This window comes from Fusarium redolens, assembly GCF_020744475.1.
Source record: "Fusarium redolens strain MPI-CAGE-AT-0023 chromosome Unknown BKA55scaffold_9, whole genome shotgun sequence".
In the NCBI taxonomy this organism is placed as follows: domain Eukaryota; kingdom Fungi; phylum Ascomycota; class Sordariomycetes; order Hypocreales; family Nectriaceae; genus Fusarium; species Fusarium redolens.
In genome coordinates, this window is record NW_025763672.1 from 393,240 (window position 1) to 414,715 (window position 21,476).

The 21,476-nt window shown below is 48.9% G+C and overlaps 11 protein-coding genes across 11 annotated transcripts; 5 read left to right on the plus strand and 6 right to left on the minus strand.

The window, feature by feature from the left end:
• Positions 1–12: 12 nt before the first annotated feature.
• BKA55DRAFT_569600 (uncharacterized protein) lies at positions 13–2,588 on the minus strand. Its single transcript, XM_046192948.1, has one exon. The coding sequence runs from the start codon at positions 2,447–2,449 to the stop codon at positions 50–52; it is 2,400 nt and encodes a 799-aa protein (XP_046048428.1). The 5' UTR covers positions 2,450–2,588; the 3' UTR covers positions 13–49.
• Positions 2,589–3,484: 896 nt separating this feature from the next.
• Positions 3,485–5,728, plus strand: BKA55DRAFT_513358 (uncharacterized protein; the record flags this gene model as incomplete). The annotated part of the gene is made up of 1 exon (XM_046187886.1): positions 3,485–5,728. The coding sequence occupies one exon, from the start codon at positions 3,485–3,487 to the stop codon at positions 5,726–5,728; it is 2,244 nt and encodes a 747-aa protein (XP_046048429.1).
• An 839-nt stretch (positions 5,729–6,567) lies between these two features.
• BKA55DRAFT_513351 (general substrate transporter) lies at positions 6,568–8,253 on the plus strand (the record flags this gene model as incomplete). The annotated part of the gene is made up of 2 exons (XM_046187885.1): positions 6,568–7,468; positions 7,517–8,253. The coding sequence occupies 2 exons, from the start codon at positions 6,568–6,570 to the stop codon at positions 8,251–8,253; spliced, it is 1,638 nt and encodes a 545-aa protein (XP_046048430.1).
• Positions 8,254–8,310: 57 nt separating this feature from the next.
• Positions 8,311–9,909, minus strand: BKA55DRAFT_569602 (beta-lactamase/transpeptidase-like protein). The gene has a single exon (XM_046192949.1). It carries the CDS (start codon positions 9,870–9,872, stop codon positions 8,562–8,564), a length of 1,311 nt encoding a protein of 436 aa, XP_046048431.1. The 5' UTR covers positions 9,873–9,909; the 3' UTR covers positions 8,311–8,561.
• A 965-nt stretch (positions 9,910–10,874) lies between these two features.
• On the plus strand, positions 10,875–12,341 carry BKA55DRAFT_513100 (major facilitator superfamily domain-containing protein; the record flags this gene model as incomplete). The annotated part of the gene is made up of 1 exon (XM_046187865.1): positions 10,875–12,341. The coding sequence occupies one exon, from the start codon at positions 10,875–10,877 to the stop codon at positions 12,339–12,341; it is 1,467 nt and encodes a 488-aa protein (XP_046048432.1).
• A 22-nt stretch (positions 12,342–12,363) lies between these two features.
• BKA55DRAFT_738827 (AIG2-like family-domain-containing protein) lies at positions 12,364–12,990 on the minus strand (the record flags this gene model as incomplete). Its single annotated transcript, XM_046201406.1, has 1 exon — positions 12,364–12,990. The coding sequence occupies exon 1, from the start codon at positions 12,829–12,831 to the stop codon at positions 12,364–12,366; it is 468 nt and encodes a 155-aa protein (XP_046048433.1). The 5' UTR covers positions 12,832–12,990.
• Positions 12,991–13,399: 409 nt separating this feature from the next.
• On the minus strand, positions 13,400–14,442 carry BKA55DRAFT_690751 (uncharacterized protein; the record flags this gene model as incomplete). The annotated part of the gene is made up of 2 exons (XM_046199554.1): positions 13,400–14,139; positions 14,211–14,442. 2 exons carry the CDS (start codon positions 14,440–14,442, stop codon positions 13,400–13,402), a joined length of 972 nt encoding a protein of 323 aa, XP_046048434.1.
• A 720-nt stretch (positions 14,443–15,162) lies between these two features.
• BKA55DRAFT_513092 (xylose isomerase-like protein) lies at positions 15,163–16,191 on the plus strand (the record flags this gene model as incomplete). Its single annotated transcript, XM_046187864.1, has 1 exon — positions 15,163–16,191. The coding sequence occupies one exon, from the start codon at positions 15,163–15,165 to the stop codon at positions 16,189–16,191; it is 1,029 nt and encodes a 342-aa protein (XP_046048435.1).
• Positions 16,192–16,404: 213 nt separating this feature from the next.
• On the minus strand, positions 16,405–16,857 carry BKA55DRAFT_690753 (Dehydroquinase; the record flags this gene model as incomplete). Its single annotated transcript, XM_046199555.1, has 1 exon — positions 16,405–16,857. One exon carries the CDS (start codon positions 16,855–16,857, stop codon positions 16,405–16,407), a length of 453 nt encoding a protein of 150 aa, XP_046048436.1.
• Positions 16,858–17,070: 213 nt separating this feature from the next.
• On the plus strand, positions 17,071–18,444 carry BKA55DRAFT_738831 (inositol monophosphatase). The gene is made up of 5 exons (XM_046201407.1): positions 17,071–17,367; positions 17,416–17,467; positions 17,514–18,038; positions 18,089–18,220; positions 18,272–18,444. The coding sequence occupies exons 1-5, from the start codon at positions 17,190–17,192 to the stop codon at positions 18,378–18,380; spliced, it is 996 nt and encodes a 331-aa protein (XP_046048437.1). The 5' UTR covers positions 17,071–17,189; the 3' UTR covers positions 18,381–18,444.
• On the minus strand, positions 18,445–21,338 carry BKA55DRAFT_616053 (muts domain V-domain-containing protein; the record flags this gene model as incomplete). Its single annotated transcript, XM_046196712.1, has 6 exons — positions 18,445–19,320; positions 19,369–19,769; positions 19,815–20,172; positions 20,218–20,258; positions 20,303–20,624; positions 20,676–21,338. The coding sequence occupies 6 exons, from the start codon at positions 21,333–21,335 to the stop codon at positions 18,493–18,495; spliced, it is 2,610 nt and encodes an 869-aa protein (XP_046048438.1). The 3' UTR covers positions 18,445–18,492.
• Between the last annotated feature and the right edge of the window lie 138 nt (positions 21,339–21,476).

Below are 21,476 nucleotides of genomic sequence, written 5' to 3' on the forward strand. Positions count from 1 at the left end.
GTCAACAACAATGAGCCATTCAATATATTACTCAAACTTCAATTCATTATCATGCTTCCTGCTCATCAAGCGACTGCAACCGTGGCTGTAACTCCTCAAAATTTGACTTGCCCTCCTCGTTTGGGTATGCCTCAAACACCATCCTCCTCATGATCCGTCGCGGCGCTCTCCGACCAGTAAACAACTCAAACTGGGCAAAACCCTGCTCTGGCAACATATCAAGACCATCCATACTTACCCAACCGCGATGAGACTCTGCTCGGAATTGGGCTAGGAATGGTGTATCTAATGTCTTGTACCCCAGTTCAATTGCGACACCGCCTGTCCGACTACCCAGCCACTCGTTGGGGAGGGTAAGTTCGGGGGCTGGGACGTTGCCAATGCGATGTGTTGGGATGCAAGAAGTAATGACGGTCGGTAGGCGAAACTCTGCTGGCCATGCATCTTCTATTGACTCAATGACGTGGAAGCGAGAATGTTCGCTACCTGCGCTCAGTAGGCCATGGTCCATCCTCTCGAGGACCTGCGTAAAGTGCGACACCATCTTTTCGGCATTCTTTGGTGTGCGATTATAGATAACGATGTTCTTGATACCGACTTGAAGCATGGCGTAGACCGTAGCTCTAGCCATGCCGCCTGCTCCAATGACGAGACCACAGGTACTAGATACAACAGCGTTGGCAGGAGAGAGACCACGACGAATGCATGCGCGAATGCCAATCCAGTCAGTATTTTCACCGTACAGAGCCTTGATGGGACCGGAGCGATTGACGCTATCGAAAAAAGCTGCCCCAGTCGGAATTGTCCCATCTTCACTTAGAGAGCGGATGGGAATGAGCGTATTGACAGCACCGATTGCCCGGGCGTGTTTGCTCAAAGAATGGGTCAAGGTAATGATCTCGACTTTGAAGGGGAGGCCAATTGAGCCTCCACCAAATTCTGGATCCTCGATTAAATGCTTGATTCCTCGAAGCGACGCGCATGACACTGGCTCATAGGTATGGGGTAACCCGCATGCCTTTAACGCTGCTTTGTGCATCGCGGGTGACAGACTGTAGCTCACATTGGCTCCGAACACGTAAAGCTTCATCTGATCGTATATGAAAGAAGAGAAGAGAGCTTCTGTTGCGCCGACCGTGGTAATGGATGGTGTTATTGGGGGCCTGGGATTCACCCGCTCCAGCGAATCTGGTCGGACAACAGTAAGAATGCGATTGAAAGCCTGGGAATTCCGACCCAGCGGTCCAGAGTTGTAAGAGATAAGTGGGATCTTAGGCCCTTGCAAAGCCGCAACAGATGTCTTTAAGTAGTGAATGCGGAAATTGTCTTCAATAGTTACTGCAGGTCGTATCAATCTAGCAAGATGGCATCCCAAATTGTTGGCCTTCTTGTACCACGACATCCATATCGGAGATTCCCATGACGGAGGATCTGTGGTAATGAAACAATTGCCGATCATCTTTGTTCTCTTTCGAATAGATAGTATGCGTGATATGTGAACATCTTCGAGTCGAAGATCGACTGTCATCATTTCTGGAGCTAGACGTACGGAATGGTGAACGAGATCGAGGTAGACACGCAAGACTTCGTCGCTTGCTGTATGAGGTAGGAAGAGATGTAGGATTATGGGTAAGATCGTGCTTCGCCTTACAATACCGATGCCTTTGGTAATGTTTGCAAGCAACTTTGCGCTGGCTTCAGATGTCAATGTGCCTTGTTCGGCATGTTCAGCTAGATCATGGACGACAATTTGCACAACATCTGCTCCGATGACATGCTCTTCGACATCAACAGAATCTTTGAGAACGTCTGTAAGAGGGATGGAGGTAGCGTAGGTAAAGTTGCGTTCCTCCGCGGGTATCCTTGATAATGGGAATGCAGAATCTGTAAATGGTATCGTGCCCGCTGGGTAAACAAGAGACAGGAATTTTAGGAAGTGTCGCTCAACATGCTTCAATGTTAAATATGGAGCGGGCGATCTTTGTGTCAATGATTCCCGAGAAAGCGATGACTTGGAAGCTTTCTCTGTGACATTGAAGAACTCGAAGTTGGTGCAAGATCTGAAGATCGCATTGCTAACATCGAGTAGGCTCTGAACCTTGGTACCGTCGCGGATCTTGAGATGATTTTGGATGGCATCAACATCACGAACAATGTGGATAACGGGGTTGGTCGCCGCAAACTCTCGGAGGAGGCTCTGCACGCGACTCTCCATCCAAGAGCAGACAAGGATACAGCCAGTAGAATGTCGCTGCAGAATACTCTGCAAGACCTTGGCTTGCTGTTTGTAACACTCTGAAGACCCATGCTCGGACTTATAGGCGGCACTGGACAGACCCATAGACCTTTGGAAAGCTGGCTCAAGATCAATGACCTTGCGGTCCATTGCCGAGGATGCCATGATAGCTAATGTCGACTTTCCAGCTCCACGCATACCAACAAGTATCATTGACGCATCTGGACTGAAGTCAGGGACCTGCCCAGTTAAGGGAGGAAAGGTTGGAGAGGGCGTTCGAGTAAGTCCATCGTGTTGGTCCGTATTTGACGGAGCCGCAGATTGAGAGTTGGCTCTCGAATTGGCTCTCGAATTGGCTCTCGAATTGGCTCTCGAATTAGCTTGGGATTGAGGTTGAGACTGGAGCACATCGCTCAGTTTAAAAGCCTGTGATTGTGGTGTCGAATTATCGAGGTTATCGCGGGGAATTCCACGATTGTAGTGGACGGTCTTCGGTCGGCTGTGGCCGTTTGGTCGCAGCAAGGTATCCTCGTGGCCAAGAAAGGTCCCCAGGGACCTCTTGATGCCTGCCATTTCGTGTTGCATGTATCCGGGCTCTTTTGACCAGCTTGTGTTAAGAAGGCGCCATAATCACTTATACAGAGTGGTTTGTGCTTGTTGAGGCTCTAGAGGGACTGTCTTGGCTGAGTAGGAGAGGATGGTGATGTGGGCTTGTCGAGGAGCGCTGAGTCCGACAGTCAATTGCGAAGTGGGTGGGCGATGGACGAGGAAGCTCGGTAGATCCCCCACCAGACAATCCGGGGCAAGAGCGCGACGATTGGTCGGGAAAGCGTTTATCCGACCCACTCCGAAGCCCTGTCCAATTACATCGGTGATGATTCGGCGGTCGGATTTGGAGGCTGGAACCTACAGACCATCCCCAAGCAACTCAGAATTATTCCAGGGCCCCAGATTCTCCCCGCATCACGTCTCATCGTATCGTATTGCTTTTGTACGGTACCTGTTGCTTTGGAAGTCGGCCATGGGAGAGAGATCTGCATGACAATGGCACAGGAATCGCGTATCTAAGCTGAGCTTTATTGACATGGGACTCGTATACAATCCACATCATCGTCATACTAGCAAGCATTGAATCCTCTTCAACTGCTGTTAGGCTTCTCTCCCCTCATCTCTCTTTTCATTTCGTCATGACTGCTGGCCTCGCGGCGCAGGCAGCTCATTCATTCTTTGATCAATTACACCCAAGCAATGCCGCCTAGGAAACGCGAAAACGATGCGGATACTACCAGCGCTCCCGCAACCACAGCTCCCGCCAAACGTCAACGAGTCTCCCTTGCCTGTGATTCATGTCGCACTGCTAGAGAAAAGTGCGATGGCGCCCGTCCTCACTGTGGAACATGCACCGCGCAAAACAGGCCATGCTCATATACCCCTGCGTCCCGCAAGAGAGGCGTGCAGACGGGCTACCTACGGACAATTGAGTTGTCGTTGGCATGGCTCTTCGAACAGGTTCCTGGCTGTGAGGGAGCTCTTCATCGTCTCCTTACACAGAATGATGGAGCAGACGGTACCCGCATCCTCGCGACGAAGGACAAAGCCGGCCATCGCCTGTACCGGCGATGGAGCAAGAGTCGAGTTCACAAAGATATCGGCAGGCTGCTGTCGGATGAGAAGACGCCTCAAAACGAGACGTCCGCAGAAGACTCGGGAACCGAAGATAGCAGCCCGACCGGTGCACAATTATTCGACGGCAAACCATCACCCGGACTATCGATACAAGGCGTTAATCCATCACAGACGAGCATCCAGACGGCCTCTTATAATTTCAGCTCAGAAACGTCCTCACTACCTACCAAGCTGACATTGCCTCCACATTGGAAACGACTTGTCGATATTTACATGTCTTATACTCACACCTGGTTCCCAATTCTCGAACCTGGAATCATCACACGCACAGCTTTGACGTATCCCCCAGAGGGCCTTATCATCGAAGCCAACCCCTCTTCGGCGCTTCATGCCCAGCTTTGGGCGGTATTTGCCGTCTCTTCATTCCAAGATGCAGCTTCTTCTGAGCCATCACGACATAATGGATTCTCTCCCAGCGAAATTTACTCTATCGCTCAACAGCTCATACCCTCCGACGACGAGACCTTCGAATTGGCGCATATCTCGTCACTGCTACTTCATTCGCTGGTACTCATGGGCCAAAAGAAGACGATGACAGCGTGGATATTGATTGGTAGGGCGTCGCGTCTTGCTTTGCATTATCGAGCGACAACATCTCACATGTTTCCGGTCAAGCAAGGCGACGAAGCTTCTCTGAATCACAACGAAGTCAGGGTGCTGGCGGGAAGCTTTATCCTGGATTCCCTTGCTTCTCTTAGTCTTGGCCAACCGCAAGTGACATCGGGAATTCGACATAGTCTTCCCTCTGTCATTATAGAACAACCTCTCGACCTGAACGAGTCTTGGAATTCGATTTCGGGATTAGGAAAGGTGGCGGATGATCGACAAGAATCAACACCAGATTGTGCATCACCACTATCAACGTTTCGGCAACTTTTTTCTTTCTGTAGACTTTGGGGTGCCAGCATGGATGCAAGACTATACAATGACCGCAATCCTCAACGAATCACCCCGGAAGACCTTGTTAGAAGCCTGGATGCTCGATTTTCGTTTTGCAATTCCCTCATTTTTGGTGGCTCGACGCCAAGAGTGCCCTCAGCATACCTACTCCAAGGCATGTTCTTGGCAATCACCTTGGACTTGGTGCCTGGTCATCGGCCGTCCCTCCTGTCCAATTTCATAGAGGTTGTTGAGTCGTGCCTGGAAAACTTTGGCCCAGGTGGAACACCGCCAATCATAGCCATCTTGATGGATATAGTCAAGCACCACGGCCATGGGAACCGAATGCCAGAACACGACCAAGTCAAGTGGAATACGACAGTCGGATCGCTCACAGACAGCTGGAAGCTCAAATATCAAGGGCTTGACGCATCTAAAAGCAACCAGCATACACCTAGTTCTGTGGATCCTTCACGCCGCCCAATAGTGAGCCCATCATTTATGGATGAGATATCAACCGCCTCTCATCCCTCACACCACACAGACCACCCTGCCCCTATCACATCCGGGGAACTCGGACATGAACTCGGGCGCATGCAGCAACGCCAAAAAGAGCAACAATCATTATCATATGAACGACAACGGTATCAAGCTGCAGAACGTAGCCCTGCTACTTCACAGTCTCTATACACCCTTACACCCAACCTGACTTTTCATACCCTTCATACACCATCTCTTGATGGGCAAATGGGATCATTGCAAAACTCAATGCCAAGTCAACTACTTGACTACGACGCAATTCTGGATGAACTTGGATCCATAGACTGCGCGGATGGTATTGATGTGGATCCTCAGTTTATGACTAACTTGGGCTTTGCGCCAGGATGTGATCTGGGTGAGATGTTTCAAGGTGATTTTGGGACATGATTTAATGCAATTTAATCAATATATTACACGGACACATGTTCACCCAAAGTTATCCTTGCGTGTGATGTCTTGGCTGATGGGGCGTAATAGACTGCTGACTGCCTAGACTGACAGCGCTGGTCAAATCTGGTCAAGTCGAGAACCTTGTGTGATTTACGGAACCCCAAGCAACAACATCCCTTCATCCTCGGAGAATACTACATTTTTGCTTACGCGGTGTGTTGGAGCTGCTGAGAAACGTCCAATCAACCTCGGAAGAGTGCCGACATCGCCGCGTGAATGGGGTACACAGGGATAAATGATGAGGGTTTGAGATTTTCTCCCCATTTACTGACGAAACAAGGTTAGATCCGCGGCCACATGGTGGTAATGATGCGGAGACCCCAGAACATTTGAGTCAGGATGTGCCACCACGGAAAAGTCTTTATCCCCCGACACGTTCTTTCAGTAACATGAGACTCAGACACCCTGTTCGTCCCAGCAAACAAACAATGACAATCTCGAATCTCATGCAACGACGGAAGCATATTCTTCCCCCACAGATCCAACCCCGCAAACCCCGGACTGGATCTCCAGTTCTGGAGAAGCAATTATTCAGTTGTTGAATTGAGTTGGCCCTTGCTGATCCAGAAGCACACTAGTTTTTGGAGACGGTTGCTGCTAGACTAGGGGGATATGGGTCATCTTGACTTGTATAAATCTTTGCCCCCCACCGGTCTTGGGGATTCTCTTTTCGAATCTCCAGTTCATCCACAACCTTCTTTGCAACCTTATCTCCCCACAGCTGCAACAGTTGTCAAGCAGCAAAGTTCAAGTCTGAACCTTGATACGCCGCAATCATGGGCCTCTTGACTCTTCAAGAAGATCGGCCCACGCCGAAGGCCGTCTACAACTGGCGCGTCTACACCTGCGCCGCCATTGCATCAATGGCTGCTTGCACCATTGGTTACGACTCTGCTTTCATCGGCACGACCCTTGCTCTGCCCTCGTTCGTCAAGGAGTTCAACTTTGAGAGCTATGAACCTGATGCGCTTGCACTGGTTAAGCAGAACATTGTTTCTGTATACCAGGCCGGTGCCTTCTTCGGTTCTCTATTCGCCTATGTCAGCAGTTACTTCATTGGTCGCCGATACTCTCTCATCCTCTTCTCCCTTGTCTTTATGGTCGGCGCTGGTATGATGCTTGGTGCCAATGGTGCCCGAGGTCTCGGCCTTATTATCGGTGGACGCGTCTTGGCCGGTATCGGTGTCGGTGGATGCTCCAACATGACACCCATTTACATCTCTGAGTTGGCTCCTCCCGCTGTACGAGGCCGCCTTGTCGGTCTTTACGAAGTCGGATGGCAAGCTGGTGGTCTTGTTGGTTTCTGGATCAACTACGGAATCAACCAGCACCTCCCTTACGCTCCTGGCCAGAACGAAAATGTCTGGCTGATCCCCTTCGCTGTTCAGCTCATCCCTGCTGGTCTTCTCCTTATCGGTGCTGTCTTCATTCCTGAATCGCCTCGATGGTTGTTCTCCAAGGGCAAGCGCGACAATGCCATTAAGAACCTTTGCTGGATGCGAAACCTTGACCGAGAGGATATCTACATCGTTGAGGAGATTGGCTTTATCGATGCTGAGATCGACCGATTTAACAGTGCTGTTGGCGCTGGTTTCTGGAAGCCTTTTGCGGCTCTCAAGCAGCGCAAGGTCCAGTGGCGTTTCCTCCTTGGTGCTCTTCTCTTTGTCTTCCAAAACGGTAAGAAATCTCATCTAGGCCTTCATTTCAATGACTAACATTCTACAGGCTCCGGTATCAACGCCATCAACTACTACAGCCCCACTGTCTTCCGAAGTATCGGTATCACCGGTACCAACACTAGCTTCCTTACCACTGGTATCTTTGGCGTTGTCAAGACGGCTATTACCTTTGTCTGGATTCTCGTTCTTATCGATCACGTCGGTCGCCGAAACCTTCTCATGATTGGTGCTGGTGGCGGTGCTTTCTGCATGTACTTCATCGGTGCTTACATCAAGATCGCCAACAACGAAGCCAAGGTCGCTGCTGGAGAGAGCCCCACCCTTTCCTCTGGTGGTATCGCCGCTGTCTTCTTCTTCTACCTCTGGACCGCTTTCTACACACCCTCTTGGAACGGTACACCCTGGGTTCTCAACTCGGAGATGTTCGACCAGAACACCCGCTCTCTCGGCCAGGCCAACGCCGCTGCCAACAACTGGTTCTGGAACTTCATCATCGCCCGATTCACCGAGCAGATGTTCAACGCCTGGGGATTCGGAGTATACATCTTCTTCGCCTCCCTCATGGTCACCTCTATCGTCTTCGTCTTCTTCTGCATTCCTGAGACCAAGGGTGTTCCTCTTGAGGCGATGGACAAGCTCTTTGAGACTAAGCCTATCTGGAGGGCTAACAAGATTGTTATGGAGGAATTAAGACTCCAGGATGAGGAGTTCCGTCACAATGTTGATGGTGTTGATCTGCGAGAAGAGAAGGCCAATGCTGAGCAGATTGAGGCTAAGGCTTAAAAGTTGAATGATATATTAGGTGTGAGGTTAAATAGAGGCTAGATTGGATTAATACATCACTTTCTATAACATGTTTGTCTTCATCTATAACTGGAGGATTAACTATGACTGAATTGTGTAGAGAAAAGCTACTATAGTACCGGCTTTACCAAAACATAAACGCACTTTGCCTCTCGAAATACCCTGTCGCGAGATATTAAAAAGGAATGTTTAATAAACACCAGCGTATTCATCTCTCATTGGAATATACCACCAGTTTTTAGGTACAGCCTGAAAAGCCCTTAGCTGCGCCTACCATACTAGCCCTCCTATTGCTTTTCACCATTCTCCTTCCACGCAGCATACTTTTGATAAATATCCTTCCTGAAAACATCCTTCAAATCACTCGAAATCCCTCCATCAAGAGGCAGCTTTGCAAGAATAGCTCCAACACCACAAATATCATTCTTGCGATCAATGAACCACGCAAACGTCAAACCTCCACCCCAAGACATAGTATGGGCACCATACCATCCCTCAACATCCTCAAGTGTAATAGTGCCTCCAAGGCCATGCCCAAGCTTAGTCTCTTCGCCGATACCAACTCTAAAGAAAGGGCCGAGTGGACTAGCTAGCATGCCTTGTTGACCATTGAGTGCTTCAGAAGTAAGATGGTTCTGAAACATGTCGACGCAGGTTTCGGGTTTGAGGAGTTTTCCGTCGTTGGCGAGGAGGGATTGGATGATTTTGAGATAGGTTGGAGCAGGCATTGCGAGACCGTGGCCGCCGAAACATCCATCTGTACGGCCGTTGATTTCTGCTCCTTGACCCATGACTGCGAAGCCAAGACCCTTTGGATCATCGGGGTTGAGATCGACGAGGCGCTCACGCAAGTCTTCTCTTGTGATAGGGAAGAACTGAGCGTCGGTTTTCAAACCAAGAGGTTTCAGCATACGCTCGTGGACATGTTCCTCCAAGGTATTTCCGGTAAGGCGCTCCACAATTCGGCCAGCCCAATCTAGACCAGAGCCGTACATCCATCCCTTTCCAGGCTGGTGGAGAAGAGGATAGATGAAAGTATCCTCAACCTTTCGCTTCTTTCCATCCTTTGGTTTATACTTGCTGCTCCATTTCCCGATAGTCGGCTCCAAGAAATCATACGCCACTCCAGCGCTGTGCGAAAGGAGCATTTCAAGCGTAATAGGTTGACACGCTGGTTCAAGAATCGGCTCATCATCTTCTGACCAACCGGTCAGGACCTGCTTCTCCGCTAATTCTGGTGCAACCTTTGATAAATCACCCTTGAGAGTGAGAAGACCATCGTCAACACACTGCAGAGCTGCGATGGAGGCTATGAGCTTTGTAGCTGAGGCGAGGCAGAGGATATCATCGAGCTGTTGAGGACGCTTTTCACCTGAGAGGAGAGTACGCTGGCCGAGGACTTTGTTGTAGGTAAAGTCTCCTTTGGAGTTGGTAGCACAGATGATGCCTCCGTTGATCTTGCCAGAGTCGATGGCGGCTTGGAAGTTCTTCTCGATGGTTCTCGACATTGCAAGAGCGGAGAAGGATTTGATTCTGATTGGTGATTTGAAAGATACAGCGAGAAACGAGTGATGAGTGATTTTGACTTGCGATAACATGAGGAATCTGGGTATTTATGCAGTTGGTTGATGTAAGACAAAAGAGGTAATCATCCGAGGGGAGTCTAATCACGTGGGTCGATATACATGGCAAGTTGCTCCACCAGCCAATCAGAGCGCTTCTTTTCCGAACTGGCGAATCGACTTTAACTCTTTTCTTCTGATAGCCACTGATTATATGGCCGGTGACTCAGCGGTTAGAGTTGTCTATCAGTTTTAATTGAGATAAAGGTTTATCAGCTTTTCAAAAATTCTCCTTATTATAGACCCGATGAAATACCTGGCTTAAGATTTGGATATCGAATTCCTTCGTGCTCGTTTAATCAGCCAGTCAGACGACGTCATCCAGACAGTCTTGTCAACCTCAGATCTCAAATGACTCACTCTTTCCAGTCAGCTATTGACTTAAACTTCGATTACATCGTCTGCCAAGAGTAAAGGCTTGTGCTTATGTCTCCATCGCCCGAATCATGATGACCCGTGGACTAAAACTACCCTGAAGACCTTGCAGATCAGTCGGGGTAATCATTCGGCCATGAAGCATTCTTACCGATACACGGCCAAAATGAAAGCAATACCTGACATGATATGAAATAATCAGTTAAAACGTTTCGTAGCTTCCAAGTAAGTTTGCTGGTGTTATTCAGGGCCGTGTCTTCATCACTGATGCATCCTCTGGCGTTGGGTATGCCCCGTTGAACTGATATAATTGCTCAATAAGACTTGTCGTACAGTTCTCGAAGCATCGTGAGAAATATATAGATAGATAGTGCTTATAATATATGCTGATTATTAGTGAGAAAGATGACGCGGAACTAAGAGAACCAGTATCCAGGCCCTGTGCTAATATGCTGCCAAGCTAAATCTCCAACACGGCAAGATACGGTCTTCGCCGAACATATATTTTTCAACTTCGACGTCACTCCTCATTGACCCTCTACTATCCAAACGTAGGCACTCGTCACTATGGCATCCTCAACCTCATTCTCTCAACCAGAAATGATGGAGATCAACACCACTCCGCCAACCATCTCGCCAGAAACCCATCAAATAACAACCCGCATCAACGCAGCCTACGACTGGACCGGCCCCAAGGATTCCTCCAACCCCCGAAACTTCTCCCTCCTCACAAAAACACTCAATATAGCTTCCATCACATCCCTCGCCTGGGCTTCCTGTTTCGCAGGCGCTATATACGCCCCAGCCCAAACCCCCGTTAGCAAAGAATTCCACCAAGGGCGTTTGGCTGCTGTGCTGCCTTTGAGTCTGTATAACCTCGGTATGGCGTGTGGTCCACTCGTTGGAGCACCGCTATCTGAGACTTATGGACGGAAGACGGTGTATGTTGCTACTACGCCTATCTTCCTCGCGTTTTTGCTAGGGTCTGGTTTTGCGGGGGGTATTGTGAGTTTATCGATTTGTCGGTTCTTTGCGGGCATGTTCGCATCGCCGAATGTGAATAATACTTCTGCTACTATCATGGATTATTGTGCGCCTCGATATCGTGGTGCGAGTTTGGGGATATATTACTCTATACCTTCGCTTGGGGCAGCTGTTGGGCCTCTTGTTGGTGGATTTGTTGAGCGGTCTCTTGGGTGGCGATGGACGCAGTGGGTTGCTGTCATGATAACATGCGCTCTTTACATACCGGTTTTGTTCACGAGGGAGACATATAAAAAGGTTGTTTTACGAAGACGGGCTATTAGAATGGGTTTGGGTGACACCTCCTCTCAACAAACGACTGTTGCTAGGACAATTCGACACTTTTTCACGGTTCTCATCCTTCGACCTCTTCATATGCTGTTCACCGAACCAATCGTCACACTCGTCAGTCTCTACAACGGCTTCATCTTTGGACTACTGTACACATTCATCATATCCGTTCCCTGGATCTTCAGACATTACTATAATTTCAACGCAACCGGCGAGTCCCTCTCATATCTGGGTATAACTCTCGGCACTCTCCTTGCCTGCGTACCCTTCGTCCTAATCGACTTCTCATACTATCAAAAGCGCCTCGTCCACTGGAGTCAGACCCACGATACAAGCGACCCCTTACCCCCAGAACACCGTCTGATCTCCTCCATGATAGGAAGTTTTCTCCTCCCCGCGAGTCTCCTCATAGCAGGATGGACAGCTGAGTTCCGCATCCACTGGATTCTCCCTATCTTTTTCCACGGAATGACGATGCTAGCCTGTCTTCTGATCTACGCTGGTGTAAATCTCTTTATGCTTGATGCTTATGGTCCTTTGTACGGAGCTTCGGCGTCTGGTGCCATGATGTTGAGTAGATATTCGTTGAGCTTTGCATTTCCGATGTTTGCGTTGCAGATGTTTGAAAGGCTTGGTGCTGGCTGGGCAACGACTCTTTTGGCTGGTTTTACGTTTTTGATGGCGCCTATACCGTGGTGCTTTTTTGTTTATGGCGAGAGGATCAGGGCTCGGAGTAGATATGAGTCAAGCTTATAGTTATACAAGTTCCTGGAACTTCTCAGTCCTCGTCCTCTCCAATCATCTCCATACCCTCAAAAAGATCAATCCAATCCTCCAACCTATCCCTCACAAAAGTATCCAACTCCCAAGGCTCATCACTCAGCGCATCTTCATCTCCCGCCCAAACATACATATCAGAATTCACAACACTCCCATCCTCCAGTACAACATCGACACTCGTAGAGGTGTATATCTCTCCTTCAAAATCATCTAGCTTCTTGCGCTGCGACTTGGTCTCCAGGATGAGCAGGTATCCGTCTACTTCATGTCCGTCTTTCTTTACAACGGCGGGATAATCCTGTGACTGGACGGTGTAGCGTGCATAGCCGCGTACTATGGCTGGGTGGGCGTGTGCTGAGATGGGTTTGGTGTTTGTGGCATGGCCGGTTAGGGCCCAGGCTAGTAAGGGGCGGGCGCGGAGTGTGCCGTAGATGAAGAGAGGGCGTGGCTTTGAAGATTCAGCCATTGTGATGGTTTTCTCTCTATGGTATTCTTAGGCGTGTGGATTATTTTGCTTCTTCTGTGCCTGTTTGTGTGTATGCGTGTACGGCGTGTGTGTATTTTGAGAGGAAGATATCAAGGTGAAAGCTCGCCTACGGTCGGTGATTCAAATAGAGAAACATTCCAACTGTACCATTTTCTTCATTGTCATAGCCACTGCTGTTCAAAGAGAATAAGAGTCTATTTATTTGCTGCCTAGTTATCTGTTACAGTGATTGGGTGCAGTGTTCATGATCTTCTCCAGCTGTGGCCTAAAGCCTAATACTTGAAAGCTTCACTTGGCTATAGCGATATCTTATTCGCCTAGGAACTGGTTATACTTTTCATCGCTAGTATACTATTTACATCAGGTGAGCTTATATTTAGGTAAAGATTTATGAGTTTAGGTAAACTTAGGGAGGTTCAGATGAAAATCTGCCATATCACTTGATATCTTCAAGCAACAGAGCAGCAAAGGCCATGTGAAGTAGTAAGAAGTCCAAACATTTATATATAACTCCAATAATGCACGCTATCTATGCTCTAAAAACAAATCACAACTTAGCCTCCGCCCTCTGCGCAACCTTCTCCGCAATAGCAACATGCACCTTTTCAATCGGCATCTCCTCCAACGTCTTCCCCGTCCAATACTTATCCTGCTCCAACCCCTGATAAATCAACGCCTCCGTTCCGAGAATGACCTTCCATCCTTTATCCTCCGCAATACCGCCCAACCGCGTAAAAGGCGTGGGGTTATAGCACATCTCCAGAATAGCCCCCTTTTGCTCCTTGTCCAAAAACGTCTCTGTGACTGCCCGTGCGCGAATCTCCTCTTCTGTCTCGGGCTCAAAGTCTGGAACACACGCTACGATAGCACCTGGTGCTTCGAGGGATTGCGCTTGTGAGACGGTCTTGACATGTAGCAAACCCTCGCCGTAGCCGCGCTCAGCACAATCGGCGATCACGGCGGTTACTTCTGCTTCATCGCGGTTGACGAGGTAAATGGTCTTGACCTTCATCCATTTTCGCAGAGCGTAGATAGCACTTCTAGCTGCGCCGCCACCACCGACTACAAGAGCGGGTTTGTTGTGGAAGACAGCATCGGGGTTGTCGATGTTTTGGTAGAATGAGTCGCGGATGCCAATGACGTCTGTGTTTGCGCCGCAGAAAATACGACGACCGTCTCTTTCACGGATGAAGAGGGTGTTGCAAGCGCCGACGTCGCGGCATTCTTCTGTGAGTTCATCTAGGTATGGGATGATTGCGACTTTGTTGGGCATAGTAACTGAGGCGCCTGTTCACTCATCAGTATCGTAACTCAACTCGTAACCAACTCAATTGACAGAGTGAGTGAGTGGAACGTACCGTAGAAGTCGGGATGTTGCGCCAACTCCAAAAACCCAGGAATATCAGCCGAATCAAGTCTAACCTGACCCCACTTCAAACCCAGATCCTGATAAATAACATTATGAAGAAACGGCGACAGCGAAGCAGTGAGTTTCTTGCCGAAGAGGTAGCCGTGGCGTTGGAGTTGTGAGACTTGGTTCGATTGGAGAGAGTCCCCGGAGGGATAAGAGGAGACTTGTTGGACAGACATGATAGGCAGATAGACGAAAGGATGGTGAGTAAAAGAAAGTGGCCTGATTGAGAAATGATCCTGGAAAGTAGCGAAGATAGGTGCTATTCAAGTAATAAACTGTCCAGTAGCAGAGAAGGCAATGGAAGAATCATCCATCAACCCCAGATCTTAATTTCACTTGCCCCCGAAATCTCCGCTTCAAGGGTTTTTCCAGTGAATATCCACTAAAGCTGGGGTTGCAATGCAAGAAATTGCCCCACCGGATAAAGACTTAGCCACCTCGGTCCCGGGTAATGAATAAACATCACCTACACCCCCATGATGTAAGTCGCCTGGAAATTGCCTTATCATTGTGTGAATGGGTGTCCTCTTAAACGATTAACATGGCTGATTCGGCTGGTACCGCCTCGTGACGGCTTTTGATGACGATGGATACTACGGGATGGATCGAGATGGAAATGGGGTTGTATTGGATGAATGATTGCTTTATCATCGAGTCTTGATCAGGGGATTCTCCGCTTCGTAGATTCTATATCAAGTTGCCACAGCATCAGTGGTGGTTCATCTCTTTAGTTATCACATTATTGTATCTATCGCTGTTCATATAAGCATTCTATCGTCGAGTGTCATTCACCTCACTGTAGCCTTCATCACATAACACACCACATCGACGACTTCGACCCATAGACTGTTGTCTACTCATCAACAGCCATGGCTCACAAACCAAGCATATGCACAATGTCCCTAGGCCGTTGCTTCGCAGGCCACTCCCTCCCCCACAAACTCGACATGGCCGCAAAATACGGCTTCCAAGGCATAGAAGTCTTCTACGAAGACCTCGTCGACCTCGCAAAGTCCCTCCCAGGCGGCGACACACCCGCCAACCAAATCACTGCCGCCCGCACAATCCGTGACCTCTGCGCCTCCCGCTCTCTCACCATAATCTGTCTCCAGCCCTTCATGCACTTCGGCGGCCTCGTTGATCGTCAAGCACAAGCCCAACAATATGAGGAGTTGAAGCTGTGGTTTGAGCTGTGTCATGCATTGGAGACGGATCTTATTCTGTTCCCTAGTAGCTTTTTACCAGAGGAGCAACTTACGGACGATATGGGTGTTATTGCCGCTGACTTCACGGTGGCTGCTGATATGGGGCTGGAGCAACAGCCGCCGATTAAGTTTGCTTTTGAGGCGCTGTGTTGGGGAACGAGGATTAACACGTGGGAAGCGAGTTGGGATATAATCCAGCGCGTTAACCGTGAGAATTTCGGTATTTGCCTGGATAGCTATAACATCCTCGGTCGAATCTACGCAGACCCTGCAGCCGTTGGCGGAAAGACAAAGGAATGCGAGAGTGTTACCAAAGAGTCCATCAAGAGGATTCTCACAGACATTGATGTTAGCAAGGTTTTTCTGGTGCAGGTGGCTGATGGCGAGAAACTCAGTTCACCTCTGAACGAGAGCCATCCGTTTTACAACGCGGAGCAACCGTCGCGGATGAGCTGGTCCAGAAACGCGAGGTTATTTTACGGGGAGAGTTCGTATGGTGCTTATCTTCCTTGTAAGCAATTGTTGAGAACTATTGTTCAAGGATTGGGGTTTGAGGGGTGGTTGAGTTTTGAGGTGTTTAATAGGAGGTTTTGTGATACCGAGGCTGTTGTGCCGGAGGAGACGGCCAAGAGGGCGGCTGAGTCTTGGGAGAAGATGAAGATTGAGCTTGGATTGAGAACGGCGGATGATGTTCAGCCGAGATTGCAGGCTATGTTGTAAATAATATGTTTTGCTGTTTGTTAGTTTATAATACCACTACAATGCATTGTCGTTACTATCATCTCTCGTATTCTCACATCTTCGGGCGCATTGTTGTATACCTCAATCACTACTCCATCACTACTTACTCCCGTCACCTAATATGAGTTGTAAACGACTAATTTCGAATCATGGCTCTTTGACTTGTGTATGCTTTGTGTCCCGTGATAATATTTACAGCTTCGTCCTCAACTTCAGATGCTTAACAGCATACTCAATCGCAGCACTGTACCCAAAAACCCCCAACCCACAAATAACAGCCTCCGCCTTATCACACAGATAACTATGATGTCTAAAAGCCTCCCTCGCATGGACATTCGTGATGTGAACCTCCACAAACGGAATATCAACTCCCACCAGCGCGTCTCTTATAGCTACGCTCGTGTGCGTGTAAGCACCAGCGTTGATGATGATCGCATCGACGTTGCCTCGCGCTTCGTGGATGCGATCAACTATGGCGCCCTCGGAATTGGCTTGGAAGGATGTTAAGCTTGCGGAGAGGGATGTTGCTTGTGTTGAGGCGGAGGCTTCAACGTCGGCGAGGGTGGTTGAGCCGTAGATGTGAGGTTCGCGTGTGCCGAGGAGATTGAGGTTTGGGCCGTTGATGAGGAGAAGACGACGAGACATGATTGCTTGTGTATGTCAATTGAGTTATGGTATTGTTTACTCAATTCTCTCGTAATTGTCAGTTTATTAATGATCCCTCGCAAAAGTAAAACTCCGCCAATTCCCCAGCTTTTCCCATCCCCCATCTCCAAACTCTCGGCATCCCCCGCGCCCGGTTAAGCCTTCATCCCTCCCCCTCCCCCCCACTAACTCCCCATCCCCACAGCGCATCATAATCCGTACCGCGGAAAACACTCAAGCAACGGTTTCATACGGCACTTGTTACCAACAAAACAGCTGCCGTCGACTTTATCCTTTTTCTGTGTCTTCTGGAAAAACAATAATTCAAGATAATGGAGCAACACGAATTGAACGACATTTACGCTTTTGCGGTGCAGCTTGGCAAGGATGCGGGTGACATGCTCATGGCGGCTGCGCAGCGCAGAATCGATGGGAACGGGGAATCGTCGAGTGCGGTTTCGTATGTTGAGAAAGAGAACTCGGTAGATCTCGTGACAAAGACAGACAATGGTATTTCCTCTCTGTCATTCTTTTGCTTCATGGTTACTGACTGTTTAGATGTTGAGAACTTTATTCGCACAACTGTTCTCAGTAAATATCCCCATCATGGGTAAGTTTACCCCTCGTCTTATCATGACCCTCTCTAACTAGTACAGATTCCTTGGAGAAGAGTCATATTCTGCTGGTGCTTCGCGAACATACCTCGTTGAAGATAAACCAACATGGGTAGTTGATCCTCTCGATGGCACCGTCAACTTCACACATCTCTTCCCCATGTTCTGCGTATCAATCGCTCTAGTGGTCAAGGGTGTTCCAGTCATTGGCGTCATCAACGCTCCGTTCCTTCGCCAATTCTTCTCATCATGCACAGGGCGAGGCGCATGGCTCAACGAGACGCAGCGACTACCGTTGATTCGAAACCCGATTCCCCCGATGCCTGTTAATGCGCCAAGCGCTTGTACATTTTCGTGTGAATGGGGCAAGGACCGTCGCGATATTCCAGATGGAAACATGTCGCGAAAGGTCGAGTCTTTTGTGAACATGGCTTCGGAGAGAAATGGCAGGGGAGGCAAAGGTGGTATGGTACATGGCATGCGAAGCTTGGGCAGTGCGACCTTGGATCTTGCGTATACCGCTATGGGATCCTTCGATATCTGGTGGGAGGGTGGATGCTGGGAATGGTACGACAACCTCAAGCTTCTGTTTAACACAATGATGCTAACTTGAGTAGGGACGTCGCGGCTGGTTTCGCGATTCTTGAAGAGGCTGGTGGTCTTGTAACAACCGCCAATCCTCCCAACGATCCAGAGACAGCCGACATTACGAGAGCACATCTTGGAGGGCGGTTGTATCTGGCCATACGGTACGCACTTGTCAACCGAACCTTGAAAGTTCACTTGCTGACATTTAATAGCCCCGCAGGCCCTTCGGAAACAGAAACTGGACGACAGACACAAGAGCGAACAGTGAGAGAGGTCTGGAAGCGAGTCCGAGAATTAGATTACAAGCGCCCAGGCGTATAAACCGCTTCAACCATCTGAACATAATAAACATAAAGCATATTGGGCAACAAATAGCCCATTTCAGCCCTTCCACATGCACCTGAAACTCGTGGCGAAACAATACACGTCCCAACTAGAGGTTGTCAACCTCTTCCATGCGAGCAACAAACTCTTCTTGTAATCGCTGTAAGTAACCTGGGAGAGCCTCTTCGCTTCCAGAATCCTTAGCCCGTCTCAATGCATCCTGCAAGTTGAGAATGAGCTTTCGACGGGCTACAAGTCTGGTTGACTCTGAGCTACGCTTCGTCGATTCTCGTCTTCGCCTGATATCCTTAGCCACTTCTTCTGCTTTGTCAATAAAGGACTGGGGTAGGCCGATTGCACGCGCTAAATTGATTCCATAGTGTTCTTCGCCTCTGATGGCACCAGAGGTCGCCTTGTAAAGCATCGTAATATGAGGTAATCCATCTTCAGTTGTAGAAGTAGTGGCCGCGAGGTGCAGGTTGAGGATACCCGGACGATCCGCGAGAACCTTTGTCAGATCAACATAATGGGTTGCAAACCATACGGATGCTCTGCTTTGAATCAAGGCTTCAGACATTGCAATCGCAATTGCCAGACCATCTCGGTTGCTTGTGGCCCTGCCCAGCTCATCAATTACGGCAAGGCTCTTGTCGTCAATGTTCCTCAGGATGAAAGACATTTCTCGCATTTCGACAGAGAAAGTTGAAAGGTTACTCTCGATGTTGTCATCAAGCGAAACTCGAGCAAATATGCTGTGGATGATGGAGAAAGCGGCATACTCGGCAGGCACAAAAGATCCGACTTGCGCCATGATCTGAAGCAACGCGACCGCCCGTATGTACGTGCTTTTCCCACTCATATTGCATCCAGTCACGATATGGAAGCAATACTGCTCTGTGGAGTAGTAATCATTGGGTACAAAGCTGCCGTTCATGGCCTAGATCAGTCAGTCAGTGTGTTATCAGTAGCGACTTCTCGCACTGACCTTGTCGAGGACAGGGTGTCTCGCTGCCTTCAATGCGAGCGTTGTGCTGAGATCTGGCTTCACGTAGTCTCGGGTAGTTGCAAGCTGCGCAAAGGAAGAGATCATGTCGACAAGGGCAACCGATTCACAGACCCGGAACAGGTGTGGAACATCAGAGCGTAGTTCTTTTAGCAAGTCTTGCACAACCTTGTCGCTTCGGATGACAACCTCATTGGAGGTATCAGATAACCTCAGATTGAGCTTGACCAAGTCAAGTGTCTGACATTCAATCTTGTCCTTCTTTCGCACCACATTGATCAAGAGATCCGGAAGAGGACGATCATCAAAATCTACCGCTCGAAGCCTTAGCCAATACTTGCGCCCGTTATCGTATCGAAGGTTAGCATCAAGCCGGTGTACCTCTAGATCCTGTTAGCAACATGGTGCACAAAAGGTATGTTTCGTACCATTCAAAACATCGATGTGCTTGTGAATATCTTCGGTGAGCTCCTTGTATGTCTGGCGAGCAACATCAAGCATTCCATTGATACCCGCTTTGACAGCAAAGGTCCTCTGATTGCGAAGGTCCAGGGCAGACTTCATGTAAGTGACGTCTGCTTCAATGGTCTGTCGGATCTTGTTGAGACTATGGCTTGTGATCTCAGGGCGACACAACTCTCGGACCTTGGTTAGTAAGACGCTGTTGGCAGGACCCAACGCCGTGTGAAGTTCAGGGATTGACTCGAGAAAGCTTTTGATCATAAGAACCTGATTGATCTGTTCTTCGACTTGTTGGACATCGGCATTAGTGGGAACAATGATCAACTATGGGAGTTAGCAGGATATTCATCAATCAGGCGGCCAGTTTACCTTGGTCAGGAGTTTTTCCGTGTCATGAAAAAGCTTGAGGGCTGCTCGAGTTAGCGAGATTCGATGCTATAACTACGAAACGTACCCTTGCGAATCTCCAAGAACATTTCTTCATTGGTAGTCAACTCATCGAGTGCATCATATCTAGGAGTGATGAAGAGATCTGGGCGAGTGGATGGCTGAAGGATATTGCTACGAAGCATCCTTGAACCCATCGGAGTGCATGTATGGTTCAGCAGACCGAAGAGTGAATCTTTCGACTTTGGGCTGCGGATGTTCTGCATTATCTCAAGTGATTGAATAGCCGAAATGTCAATCATCATGGTATCTTCTGAAGGTCGATATTGAATGCGCAGCGAGTGCGGCACGAAGTTGATGGAGAAGAGTTGTTGAATATACTTCATTGCCTGTACCGCGCGTTAAAATCTTCGCTGAGATTCCCAGTTGATCTGACTTACAGCTGCAAGAGAGCTAATGGCGTAGAACTTGCCCTGTGTAGCCACCTTCAAGGGTTCGATGTCATCCTTGAAAGCTAGGTTATGAATATACTCCAGTCCTTCTGTCTCAGACCATGCTGACCGTTCCAATGCGTCAATTTGAGCTTCGGGAATGAGGTCTTGTACGAGAGAAAAGAGGGTGCTGGGGTTGTTTGGGGGACAGGCAGTAGACATGAAGAGTATGCGCGAAGGTGCAGACAGCTGGATCTTGTGAATTGTCTTGACATATGATTGATTGTCACATATTTGACTTATAACAACTTCACCAAGAGAAACATTGACGAAGGCGATACCAACTGCGGGAGAAACTCCGCGAGCCTCGCTCACAGCGCATACAATGGTCTGCGCTTCGCTAAGCCCCAGTATGGAGGAGGCAGTTCCGTTGCGAGACTTTCTTCCAGATGCTGTACCAGGTCTCGATCCAGGGCGTACAGTAGAGGGTCTTGAGATGTTGGGTCTTGTGCTGTTCCCTGAATGTTCGTATCCAGAGTATTCGCTTAGACTGGTCTGTGGTCGTCTGGCAGCCAAAGAGCTCCAAGCTGTAGGGTGATCGAGACGTGTTTGGCTATCGCTGCTTTGGAAGTAACTCGAAGATGAACGGCTGTCGGTTCTAGATGGCATAGAACGAAATAGCTCTGTATTCACATCCATGTTGCGATCGATTCGCTGTGATCAACAAACGGCATTGTGTGGGGTTGTGGTAGGCAGGTAGAGCGGTGTTCAAGTGCAAGGATGAAGCGCGATGGTCTTTTTCTGATTCAG